The sequence below is a fragment of the Phalacrocorax aristotelis genome, chromosome 4, assembly GCF_949628215.1.
Source record: "Phalacrocorax aristotelis chromosome 4, bGulAri2.1, whole genome shotgun sequence".
In the NCBI taxonomy this organism is placed as follows: Eukaryota; Metazoa; Chordata; class Aves; order Suliformes; family Phalacrocoracidae; genus Phalacrocorax; species Phalacrocorax aristotelis.
Window position 1 is genome coordinate 34,310,333 of NC_134279.1, and position 13,356 is coordinate 34,323,688.

Consider the following 13,356-nt stretch of genomic DNA (forward strand, 5'->3'; position numbering starts at 1 on the left):
TGTGTCACCTCTCCCCTTCTCTGAGTGACTGAAGTTAGAGGTAGCGATTGCAAGGTACAGCATCTGTCTCCCTGTCTCCTGGGCAGGCTTTGCAAAGCACCTTACTCTTTGGCATGGCCCTGGCTTCCCACCAGGGTGATTAGCCTGGTAGTAACTTGGTTAGGAGGTGAAGTGCAGGGTGATCTCAGCTGCGGTGGGGAAAGCTGCTTGGGCTTGAGCTGAGCAGAGCACGGCTTCTGCAGTGTGTCTGGGGTTCCTGGCCTGGGGAACGGTGGCTCTGGGTCCTGAAGCTTGACCTAGACCTGTCAGCTCCAAGCTGAAAAGTACTCCTGCCTGTTTTCAGAGATCCACCATGGAGGTTGTTTCACGTTTCTGTCATCTGGCATGAATTAAGAGCCATGGGAAAATACTTTTCTGTGCAGGCAGCTGGGGGAAATATTCAAGGTGAGCCATATACATGTCCACAGCGGAGATGTGAGGCCTAGAGATGAGATGCTGGCTCACGAGGCAGCTGGTGCTATGAATGCAAGAGCTGGAAAGCTGTCAGGTTCTTGGGTCAGCCAGCAGCCCCAAGGCTGAACCTGCTCCTCCGACGGTTGTGGTGCTCTGGGGTGGAGCTGAGCACCCACAGGAGACTACTCTCTGTTCGAGGAAGGTGTCACTGCTGACATATTTGGCCTTGAACCCTTCAAAGGAGAAATGGCAAATTGCCATCAGTTCCTTTTGCATATTTTGGAAAGCTCTAACCCTTTTCCTTGCTCTCCACAACCTTTTCTCTGTGCTCTCAGCTTCTGGTCTTGGGGACTTACTCTGCAGGTTGGTCCTTTGCCTTGTGACTGGCCACCTTTTCCACTCTGCATTTCCAGAGCAAGCTTTGCTTTTTGTTCAAGTCTTCCCTTTCTTTTTTAACTATATGTAATCTTAGGCTGATTTGTTCCTGGGCATGTGCTGATGGGTGGTTCTGCTCACCAGCCTGCTGTTGTGATTGGTACTTACCAACAGAGTTTTCTTCCCTGTTCCTTTCTTTCGCAGTGGTCTCTCCCACTGGGGCACTTTCACACACTGCAATCGTTGTTGTTTTTGTTTGCTAGTTTTAAGCTCCTGTAACCACAACTGCAATGTGAGGCTCATGAAACTTTATGTTCATAATATGGATTTCACCCTACTCTGCTCCCTTTTGTGATGTCTCTGCTTTCAGCTGGAGCAGAGTCTCTCAGCCCTGTGTCCTTGCTGCAGATTGTTGACACATGAACAGGGAACCTTGTGCCACAACACAGCCATGGCAATGGAAACTGTGTGAAGGCAAATGGTCTGTGTGGGATTTTCCTCCCTGTGTGCAAACCCCTTCTCTGTTAAGACAGCCAAGTAGGCTTACAGCTGGGCTTGTGTGGCTGCCAGCGCAGAGTAACCTAACACTCCTGCAAGTACTCGCTTTTCTTGCTGTCAGCCTCCCTCCTAAATCTCTGATTTGTCATGGGTATCTGGCATTTCACGGGTATTTCCTAAAGGCCAGTGAAGTGTGCTTTGCAGCACGCATGGGTCTGATCACTGGCGTGGGCTCCAAGGGAGGCATCCCTCCCCAAATGACAGTAAATCAAGGACGGAAGGAAAAATGTGCCTAACTCTGTACTTGACCAAAAATTGTACACCTATGCTTTCCTGTGTTCCTGGGCATACGCGATGGTAGAAATGTCTTCCTCGTCCACTGAGTGGCGATACGTGGTTGAGCTCTGTCTGGCACATACAGTTAATCCTTGTGGGCTGCAGGCACTGGCCTGGCCCGGCAACCCAGCGCAAGTGGCTCAAAGGTGGCTGTGCCTGTGTCTGTTTGGGGATAAAACAGCAGCAGCAAAGAACATCTTGCTGACATAGAAATGTATGCTTCGGGTGAGCTGGCTAATGCTGAGAGGAAACAGGCCCTTCTGGCAGAGCTTTGGGCATGGCTGAAGGTCTGTTCCTACCTTTGCCTGTGACCGCCCATGTGTAGCAAGTTTCTTTTAAATGGTGCGGGCAGGATGACTTGCTGCGCCCATCTGCCTGGGGGAATGTACAAAACAGCTTACGCTGCAGCCAAAACCAGCTATGGTAGTTTCATGACAGGGTCTGGGTTTGTGTCTCAGCATTAGCTTGCTGTACAGCACATTGTAGCCAGTTGTGGAGACCTGTTTCTGTGCCAAAATGTCAGGAGGCTGGCCATGGGATAGATGCAACTCCTCTGCACCGTTTGTGCCATTGTAAATGGAGAGGCAGCAAAGGAGCATTTTCTAAAGCATCTGCTGTCTGTTTGCAGGTGCTTTTAACCAGGCTTGGTGGGTGCCTTTCTGCTGTCACCTGAACTGGGACTTAGATGCATCTGAAAATCAGGCCTTGGTCAGCAATTATCCAGCATTAAAGTGCCTTTGCAAACAGGGCTCATCATCCTAAATCAGCTGAGTAATCTTAGTGATGCAAATTTGTCTCCTGGAAGATGGGATTGTTCTTCAAAAACTCAGTTGCGTTAGTCTTTAGCCTTAAGACAAAGTAGTTGGAGTGTTGGTTAAAACCTTAGTGGCTTCTGTGGAAGTTAATGTTAAAACCAAGGCCATGTTGAGACTAGGGTAAGCTTCTTGGTTTGTGTATGCGCCATTGCAAGGCAACCTTTGAGGAGGCTGGCAGAACTGAGGTTTCCAGTATAATTTGTGACATGCTCATGAAGGAATGTGCAATCAAAATACAGACTGGCTAGTCTGTACATAGGGGCAGAACAAGTGCTGCAGACATGGGCTGCTCCAGCTACATCTAAACTTAACAATTAAAGAAAGCAAACGCCACTGCATGTCAGGCACTTAGCTTTTTCTTTTGTATCAGTGCAATACTTGATTTTATCTCCTCTTTCCCATGGTGCCACAGCCCTGGACACTTTTTCTAATGTCCTGCAGTTGGAATAATTTCTGAATAGAAACATGAAGTTTCTGAAAACTGAGAGATTCTGGGCTGGAGAGTTGCATCCAAGCAGCGTCTCAATGCTAGTTTGTTACAACTCTGAAGATTGCACATTGCAATGGGGTTTACACTGGCTTTTATTTAGCAGTGATGTGTAGCATGATTTAGATAGTTATGCCTGGTTTAGTACTGTGAGTTTATGCAGTAAAGATGAGCAGTTTGCAAAGACAAGGGGCTGAGAATGCTGTGGTGGGAAGGCAGTGGGACATCCCTTAGCTGGGGTTGGGGAGAAATAGGAAGGATGCACAGGTGACCTTCTGCCCACTTGGAGCATGATGTATCTCATGGAGTAACTGTGAGAAAAGTCTTTGTTCTGGGGAGCAGCGTGTGTGTCAGCAGGAAATGGGAGTGGGGCTGGAGAAGGTGTGGATGGGACTGGGGATAGAGTGAAGTGAGCTTTATCCCAGAGGCAACATACAGGGGAAGGGAGGGGAAGGTAAAGCCATAAAGAAAAGGGGGGGTGACTGAAGAACTGTGAGAAGAGGTTTCCCTCTAATCAGGCACCTATCTTACCCTACAGCAATCTCCTCAGCTTGAGAAATCTCCATCTAAGAATTCCTGAAGTAGGGAAATGGAAATGGGAATGAAGACTCAAGCAGACAGACTAGTCTTCCTGCACTCCTCTGCTTTAAGATCTAATCGATATTAGCCCTGTTTTTAAAGCGCATAATGGTGCACTGATTTTATGACTCATCTTTCAGAGCCAGTGTTTTCAGTACTGTTAGCAATACTGCAGTTTGGAAGTCAACCTGGGGTTGGAAACCTGGGAATCACTAGGACATGGAGCCTGGTGGCATATGCGCCTGATGGGATGCAATGCTGCTTTCAGTGTGTGACAGCTCACATAATTGAGGACGCTGCCTTGCAGATTTAACTTTGAATTGCAAATACCATCACGATTCTTCTGTTTTGGGAGATATATCTGCATGGCTTAAAAGCTGCTTTGCCACTTCAGGTTTGAGTGTGGGTGTGAGACAAGGGTAGACAGTCAAACCAAATGTGAATTCATTTGTGGACCATGGGGGCAGACTGGAATTACTGGCCTCAGAGGTAGGGTGTCTGTCAGGAGGAACTGTGTGCATGCATGTTCTCTGCCAAGGCCTCTCCTCTGCTTTCATGATACCAAACAATGTGTTCTTGCTTTGGAAAAACGAAGGGGTTTTAGATCTGCTTTTTCATGAAAGTGAGAAGAGAAACAGTGTGAGGAGGAGAGGAGGGAACCAGCATTTGGGGAGCTTCAGGCGTGATGGGGCTGACTGTTGTGCCATTGCTGCACAGGCTGGGCAGTTCTTCTTTGAAGTGTGATTTCTTTTCTGGTTTTCCTGGGGTGCCTGGCAATTGCAGCTAGACACAGGGAGACATTTTTCTGTCTGATGTTATTTGTTTAACAGCAGAGGAATTTATTGCAAGTGTATTTCAAAATAGGGGAGTCCAAGGACCATCTGTCCTGAGTGTTTTAGTGGAAGTGGGGACAGCTCATAGTGGCTGCTTGATTGGTGGGTACATGGAGCTTTGTGTGGATCTGTGACTGCAGCCTGCTTACAGCTGGCCTGCCTCTGTAAAGGGAGTCACTGACCTAGCTGGCAGAAGCCAGTTGTGGTCTGGTGCCTCTGCCTCAGGTAGGACTGTGCGGCACCAATGTAGGCACGCTCAGCAGAAAAATTAAGCCCTTGTTGGGCATGGATGCTGCCAACCCATATTGCCTTTGAGAGCAGACCCTACCTGCCAGACTGGTATCAAGAGGTGATTCTGGTGCTATTGGGTGTCTAAGCTGTGGCTGGACTAAGCCAAGAAGATGGCACATAGATGGCTGGGGAATCTGCCCTGCTGGGGCAGTCATGTGTGGAGCAGAGCCAGGAGGAAACTTGAGTTGCTCTGAGCGAGCTGTTGGGAAAGTGTTCCTTGGAGCTGGGCACAGCTCAGCACCTGCCTTTCCCCTCTCACTGAGCTGATCTCCATCTTGCCCTGGGCTGCATTCTACAAGGGTGCCAGTGGTGAGTAGCTGCCAACTTGGCACTTGAACAGTGGAGCTGACACAACTCATTTAGCAGAGGGATACCATGTGGTGGAGAGCCCCCCGCTGCTACTGACTCGCAGAGCTGGTATTGTCTCCATTAGGGGAGAGCTGGGATCTGCATGCTCAGCAGAGGATAATGTGACGCAGGACACAGCAGCAGTCCCACGGCAGCTGTGGCAAGCACGCCCAGGGAGAGGGGTGCTAGGGAGTCCTCTCAAGATTTTTACCTGTTTCTAAATATTGTTCTGGTAACTAAAAGAGGTACCCTGTGGTTGGCCAGCCATCGCAGCACACCAGGGTGTCTCCAGCTCCTAGGTGGCTCCAGCTCAGAAATCACAGTACTGGGCCAACAGCTGGACAGCTGCAATGGGCAGGGTTGCTCAGGGACAGAACAGGAGGTAACATACAGGTTCAGAAAAGGTCAAGCACACTTGTCTGTGGCTGATTTGAGACTCTCCCTAGAATTTCTTAGAGGAGAAATGCTGAAGTGATACAAAAATCATGTCTGTGGCGCTGCTTTCAAACTATCTTCTTTGTGGTTCATACCAAAGAAGGTGGTCTTGGCAGGGTCATTGTAGCAACCTTCTGCTTGAACTGAAAGACAGCTGCTTTTTGGGTAGCTTTGTGGCTGTGGGTGGCTGTAGTATGCAGATGTGAATAAGGCTTGTATCCGTAGCTTTATCTGTCTACCAATTATACTGCTGATGCTACAGTTCAGCTTCTTTCTTTTCATGGAGATTGAAAGTAAATTTTTGGTTCCCATCTGCCCCCCCAAAGCCTAATTAAAACACCTATTCCTAAAACCTCCATCTCATTAGGCTCCATCTAGATGCTATGAATCCCTAAGGAGCACTCAAGTCTGTGTGCAGTGATTCAAAGCAGAGACAGGAAAGATGGCAGATGTTACATTTGTGTGGAGCAGCATGTCTCCAAGCTGTAATCACCAGGACATTCACCATGGTTACACAGATGAGACCTGCTTGGGTTGCAGGACCAGTAAGCCCTCTTACAGTGTTCACTTACATCAGTCATGGATGTTTGGTTGGTGAGGGGGAGGGGAAGCACATGCTAAAATTAAAAATTGCAAAAGCTGTCTTGCCGATGCTTAGATGTTTTAATTCTTTTCCCTTATTCACAGGAGAACTGCTGAGTCAGCCGAGACCAGAGGGACTGACGGAGATCATCTGTCCCAAGAACGGCAGCGAGCGAGTTAATGTTGCCTTGGTTTACCCCCCAACTCCTACTGTGATCAGCCCTTGTTCCAAGTGAGACCTGAAAGCAGACCCCCATTCCCCTGTCAGTAGACTCCAGAAAGCCTGCATAAAACATGCCCCCACTAAGCACTTTTTCTGGAAGGTAGCAGCCCCACAGCCTGGGGACAGTTCTAATTATTTGTGGATATAGACAAGTCTGCTCAAAGGATAAGAGGTACAGTAAAATGGGTTGAGGTGTTTCCTGAGCTGTGTTGTGGCAGATGCAAGGTACACATAGAGGCCAGGACAGATCAGGAGATAATACAATCATGGTCAAGTTTAGGTAGGATGGGACCTCAGGAGGTCTCTGTCTGTCCCCTGTTCCAAGCACGACCACCCTCACAGCTGGGTCGGGTTGCCTGGGACCTTGTATGGGCAAGGGTTGATGACTGCCAAGAATGGAGGGGCCACCATCTCTCTGGACTTTAGGGTTACTCTGTTCTCCTGGGGCAGAATTTTTTTCCTTCTGTCCCCCATTTGAGTCTCCCTTGTTACAGCTTAGCTTTCATTGTTACGAAGATGCACTGCTGGCTTGTGTTCAACTGTTCTCCACCACATCCTAAGCCAGCTGGACCCCAGGCTGTGGTGATGCATGGGGTTGTCCTGTGCTGGGTGTAGGACTATGCACTTGTCCACGTTGAATTTCACAGCACTGTTGTTGGCCCAGTCCTCCATCCGGGTGAGAACTCCAGACAGAAGCCCTGCCCTCCTGTGTATCAGTAGCCTACATGTCCTTCACTACACAGAGTGGGGATGTGCTTGGAAAACAGAGCTGTGTTGTGGTGGGAACAAATGTTGAACAACACTCACAAAAACAGGTAGTGCCTTGGCTTTTTGATGCATAGCTTTTCTTGCAGAACAGAAATGCAGCCATGGCCTGCTCTCCTTGGAGTGGCACAAGGGAGTCTGGCAGGGAGCTCAGAGGAGCAAGTCGAGTGTCTTGGTTGTGGCTGCTGCTGTGCTGTGATGCATGTGGATGCCTGTTACTTTCACTTCAGTATCTGAAAGTAGCTTTCAATGCTGTTCGCTCTGTTTAGTACCCTCCCACCACAAAATAGCAGCTCATCCTGCTGGACAATAGCTTCAGTGATGGGTGGCTGTTGAGCTGTATGTGAAGTGCCCACCTGGGGCAGGAAACAAAGTAGCTGCCCTGATAATGAGCCACGGGTCACAACTGTCTATTCGTTTGGTCCTCCTGTGTGTGTACTTGGCACAGCCCATTTCTAACCTGAGGCTGCAATTTTTGTTGTACTGTGCTGTCAGGCTACACCTGTGCACTTGTCCTCCTGTCCTGCCTTCCACAGCAGCTAACAACTGTGTCCCAGTTTCACAGTCACTCTGCTGGCAGGAAACTTGTGTTCTCAAAAAGGCCTGTGTTACTTTTAAAGACCTCACCCTCCCTATTTACAAGCCTAGAGAAAATTGTGTGTCTTCAGTTACTCATCACAAGCACTATCAACCCTGCTGCTCGTGCTACATTACTTTTTCTTTATCCTTTCCTCTTCCAGATAAATCGTCAGTGCTGGTGCCAAAGGTTTTCCACCGGGCAGAACATGGCTGATGCTCTGCAGTGCTCCCATCTCTCCAGTTGTGGAGTTGCATGCTGACAGGGATTGATGGGACTTTGGACTCTGAAATGCTGTGGGGCGGGGGCAGCTCCCAGGTGGGGGCCTTGTGGCTGGAGCGGATGCAGTCACCTGGAGGTCGGGGACAACAACGAGGCATGAAGCAAAACGATTGCTGCAGATGGCAGGGCCGCTGGCCAGAGGGGAAGCACTGGGGATAGGATTCTGTGGACCCATTGATCGCGTGTTGAAAACCCATTTGGATCTCATGATGAATGTAAAAATGTTCTTGGTACCATTTAATTCAGACCTGCTTGGAGGAAAGTCTCTTGAAATGAGCTGCAGCGGGATTCCCTGGATTTATTCCTGGACAAGTGAGTTTTGTGGAAGTTGGCCAAGGCTTTGTCGGGGCGGGGGTTGATGCTGTGAAGCCTTTAAAATTGCTCCACTGCAAAACAGTTGGCTGTGTCCCACACAACAGGCTTGAGCTGTGGCTGGCAGAGCAGGAGGAGAAGCAGGCTGGGAAGTGTTTCCTGCCTTGTGCATTCACATAACACTGTGCCATGAGGCGATAAGGATGTGTTGTAATCACACAGGGATGGAAGAAGGGCAGTCAGTGTGCCCCCAGCACCTGCCATTTCTTCCTTATCACTAGCCCCAACAGCTCATGGTCTGCCACATCTGGATGCTCTGGAGTTGCCATTGCAACACTCTCCATGCATTGTGGCCACTAGAGCAGCAGAAACCTGGATCCTCCTCCTAGCAAAGTCACCCAGGCATCTTTGTGCAGAGATCTAGTGAAGCAGCATGTGGCTGTGTTGAACAAACTGGCCCTGATCCCCTCGGGCTGGCCCTGGCAGCCATGCTTTGTGGGCAGGCATTCTCCCCTGGGCCAGATGTGGGAAAGGGTAGGCTGAGCACTGGCACCACAATGCTGGTTTCTCTTCTGACTAGGTGGTTTTTAGGACTTCTAAGATGTTGCTGTCGGTTTGTGCCCTACAGCTGAGCCCTGATAACTGGACTGTATAGTCCTGCTCCATGCAAATATTTGATTTTGTGTAAATCAAATAGGAGGCAGGCACTTCCAGAGCTAGGATCCCCTTCATCAGATGCTGGTGGAGTTCTGAGATATGAGGGACTAAAAATGCTTGTGTTAATGTACAGCTCTTAACCCTTGGGGCTGTGATGGCAGACATGGGGCAGAGGTCCTTTCTCCCAGACCTGGGACGGGTGGTTCTGGTCAGCAGGCAGTCCCCACCAGGATGTGGGCTGGCCAGGCCTACAACCAGTGCAAGACAGTGACATGCATCCTGCTGGGACCTGCTGCTGTTGCAGAGGTGTGATGTTCCCCTGGCTTCTGGTCCTTCAAATAACAGCCTCGTGTAAAGGTTGCAAATATCCACTTTGGCAGGAACTTAACACTGGGAAATGCAGGGCAGAATCCACTCTAGTGGGAGATTGCAGGGGCCAGGAGGAAGAAATAAGCCATTGTGCCTCACTTCAGGGGACAAAGCTGCCAAATAAAAGCTGGCAGCTCAACCAGCTTGGTGTCTCTTCAGGGTATCATTCCAGCTGGGGAGGGAGCTTGGGCTCAGATTTCATGTGTTGACCTGCCACCTCTGGAAGTGGGCATCTGAACCTTTCTTATGTCAGTGAGAAGCATTAATTGATTGTGCTTCTGTGTTGGTGTAGATAAACCGGGGACTGGAAATTGCCTGTAGTTGCTGGAGGGAGTGGAAGGGAGGTGAGATCTTTGAATGGTGTCAGGAATAGCGCTAGGAAACTGCCTTGTCCTGAGTCTTGCTGCCCATGAGACATGAAGGGCCCTGGTGTAGTCAGAACTTAGGTTAGAGCATTCCCTACTGTTACCTGCCATGCTGGACGGCCTTCTCTTCCTCTCTTTGCTGCTACTCACCTCTCTCTTTCCATTCTCCATAGGAAGAAACTAGCGATTTGTTGCTGTGACGTTGCGTGGAAACCACGTTGTAAAGAAACCACAAACTGGAATGCTTTTCCAGCCGGAGGCCTGTTTCCCAGTGCACCCATCTGGTTTGGGATATGTGAACATTGAAGGAGTGAGAGGACATTTTGGCAGCCTGCTCCTTGGGACCGCAGCTCTCCTGCCAGGGCATGCCACCTCAGCGGGAGCACGGCATTACCTGGCCTTCGCAGGCACTGAGTCTGCTGTGTGCACTGAAGCTGTAATACCAGGAGTGTGGCAGTATGGAGATCAGTCTGGTTGGGTCTATTTAATATGAAATCGTGATTGCTTGTCCGCCCACTGTTTAGTAACTGGTGTAACTCTGTTTTCATCTGTATTTTTTTAATATGCAAAAGCCATTTAATTTTCTATGCAGTTGAAAAACGTCTCCCCTTTGCAACTGCCAGGTGGGAGATCTGTGCAGAAGAACCAAGCCAATAGTTCTTTTGATTTTGTTGTCGTTCTCTTTTAAGGATGCATCCTGGAGTTCTCTGCATACAGTGTCCCTTTACTGAGCTCCTGCCTGTTAGACCCCACTTAACATTCCTGAGCCCCAGGGATGAAGGCCCCATATTTTTTAAGGATCTGTCATTTTTCATGAGTTAAGCCACAAGGAAAGAGGACTTCAAGGCAGTGCCCTAAAGCAGAGATACCCGAGTTCAGAGCATGTATTACATTCCTGTTCTTGTCCCTTCTTGGAAAGTTACTAAACTGTTAGAAACAACTAAGGCCTCTCTGGAGCACCCTGCAGCTTTTACTGCTGTGTGAAAGAGGGCAGAAAGGACTGGGGCATCAGTTGTGTCCCCACAGAGCTTACAGTGAATTTAATCCCCTTGGAATAGGAGGAGAATTTCCTGGTCCTAGATGCCTACTTCACTCAAGAGGACTGCACTGATTTTGCATATAGGTTTGCAGACCCTTGGCTTGTTGACCAGTCAATTTCCTGCTGAGACTGCTGCAGACATGTTTGGAAGCAGAGCTGGTGAGTTGCTTTGCACTGCAGGATTTTCAGCACCTGGAACATGTCCTGGAGTACCTTGTATTATGCTCTGAAGCAAAACCTGGGATTCAAACCTGCATCCGTCCAAGTGAAACTCCCAGGATAGGATAGCAGCTTTGCTGGGTCTGTGTAACACGTAACAAACTGCATGTCCCTAAGCAGCACACAAATCTGTTGAGGTAGAGTGAGAGGGAGCCCAAAGGGTGATGCTGCACGTCTAGCTCATCTTGGGGCTTGCATGGGTACCTGGAGGCCTCTCACAACTGCAGAGGGTCCTGCATGATGGGACACTTTTGCGTTAACTGCGCTGAAGGCAAAAAGGTCAGAGAAATAAGATTGTTTCTAACAGCCGCATGGCCAGGATGCGTTTGACTAGTCTCCTTTCGTGGCAATGCTGTTCTTTGTGCATTCTGTCTCTGCTCTGAGCTTGGGGGATTCAGCTTTAAAGAGAAATAGAGACCAGACTGGGGTTTAACCTGCCTTGTGGTCTCTCAAATTAGATGGAAGAGACTAGGGGGCTGCAGAAGCATGGGTCATCTCCCTTGCAGCATCCCCCATGCTACGGTTCCACAGTGGCTGTGAAAACTCAGTAGTGCATTTGGGTGTTGCTCTCCCACAATGCAGTTGGCTGTGCTGTAGCACCAGAGCTTGCATGGGGTCCCTGTCCCTTCCCCTTTGTACCTCTGAGGTGGTTGAAATATGTCAGAGCAGCAGGGGCTCCTCACTGTGAGGAGAGAGATGTGGTTGTGTTAAAGGGAACTGCAGATGGTATTTAGGAGCTCACTAAGTGAGATGGAAACCCACCGGCTCACTCCTGCAGAGCCAGATCCCAGAGCTCAGCTCCTCAGGCACCCTTTGGATGGGATCTTGGGCTGGCATCCTTGGAACGGCAGTGCAGGGAGGTAGAGGTGCTGCACTGCAGTAAGCACAAGAAGAGGCAAGCAAGTGGGCCTCAGTGTAGCACTCATCACGCGCTTCATGGCTCAGTTCATGGACTGTAATTGCAGGTATTCATATAACCTACATCACTGGGCAGGACTCTGCGCACACACATGCATGCCCAGACGTACGTGCACCACACCCACACTTGCCCACACATCCTCGCCAAAACGACTGAAAATAAAAGTGATCTCAGTCTTAAGGACAGGCTGGCTGTTTGATTTGTTTTCCCTGTTCCAGTGCCTCCTTGGGCCCTGCCTCTGGAAAGGTCTGCACCTAATTGTAGATCTGGGATTTTCTGAATCCAGGAGCCAGAGCTTTTAGGAACGCTGTTAGCAAATGACTCTCAGAATCATCAAGAGAGTTGACATTGAATGAATCTGAGCACGAAGCCCCTTGTTGGGATTAACATCTGTGAACCATTGCCCACTCCAGCAAGGCAGGTGATTTCTGGGGAACAGCTTTTCCTCTATGGCACTGAGGTGTTTTGTGGGTTTGTGAGACCAGCTCAGCAGTTATCATTGGTACTGTGTTGTCTGCTGTCTCGTAAAGCTTGGTTCCTGCAAACCCTGCTCAAGTGCCATGTTCAGAGGTGAGAGCAGTAAGGCAGATGAACTTTTGCTTGCCGACATTGGTGTTACCGGGAGCACCAGGAGGGTGAATTAAAAGTAAAGAGTGAGTCCCCTCCCACACAGACCCAAGCAGCTGTATGTGACCCCATTTCCATCACCACCCTCACCTGGAGGAGAAGACAAGACAAACCTCCGTGGCAAACTCAATGAACAGAGCGACCCTGTGCAGCAGGTCTAGGGGATGGGATGGCAGTATCTGCAACAAGATGCTGGTGTGCTGGAGTGAGGCAGGAGGCAGGACTGAGGGTGGGTGGCTGGGCCCCGGCCACAGCTGGGCAGATGAGATGCCAGGCTCTGTAGGGGCCAGCAGATGTGGAGGTGTCGGGTGCTTGCATCCATCAGGTAGGTGCCACGTATGCATCCACCTCCATTGCTGAGAGACAGAAGGGACATCTCCAAGGATGTGCCTGGACTGCGCTCCAGGGCTGTGGGAAGCACCAGCAAAAATTAACTGACCCGTGGTGGACAGAGGGGCTCACACGTGTCTCCTGCCATCCAACCCACTGCACTTGTTGACTGCGGATTAAGGGACATGGGGAAGAGCATGAGGCAGCTTCCCTGGGCTGGCGGGGTGGGGGCCTGCTGAATCGCTCTGGTGGCCTGGACTTGGCCACACACACACTGTGGGCGTCTCAAATCCACGGTTACTGTGCCCTGCGCAGTCAGGAGAGGAATATGCACGCATGAATAAGGTGCCTGCCCCGTGCATTTTTCCCTGTAACGTGGCCAGAGCTCCCAGAAAGCTGCTGCGACCCCAAAACCAGGCCACTCAGCAAAAGCTCAGGAGGGCGGATGGCAGGAGCAGGGAGGCGGAGGAGCGGGCCGGGGGCTGGCAGGAGCCCGCCGGGACGGGCAGGGGGGCGAGGCAGGCCGAGCACACGTGGCACATGCCCACGACAGTATTTTTTTATCCCGGAGAGGAAAGACGGGAGCCAAGCCCGGGGCCGAGCAGCTGTTCGGGTCACCGGACGAGCGGCGGGGCGGTCT

At 50.2% G+C, this 13,356-nt stretch overlaps 1 protein-coding gene across 3 annotated transcripts in view; it reads left to right on the forward strand.

Annotated features, from left to right (window-relative positions):
- The window catches only part of MFHAS1 (multifunctional ROCO family signaling regulator 1), a 31,857-nt gene extending 21,688 nt beyond the window's left edge, over positions 1-10,169 (forward strand). For 2 of the 3 annotated variants that reach the window (XM_075090910.1, XM_075090912.1), the window contains exons 2-4: positions 6,138-6,264; positions 7,761-8,191; positions 9,756-10,169. In XM_075090910.1, coding sequence (XP_074947011.1) covers positions 6,138-6,264; positions 7,761-7,764 — 131 coding nt within the window. In that variant the 3' untranslated portion in view covers positions 7,765-8,191; positions 9,756-10,169. Of the gene's footprint in view, positions 1-6,137; positions 6,296-7,760; positions 8,192-9,755 lie in introns of all 3 variants that reach the window. The other variant, XM_075090911.1, reaches the window with a different exon arrangement.
- Positions 10,170-13,356: the final 3,187 nt, after the last annotated feature.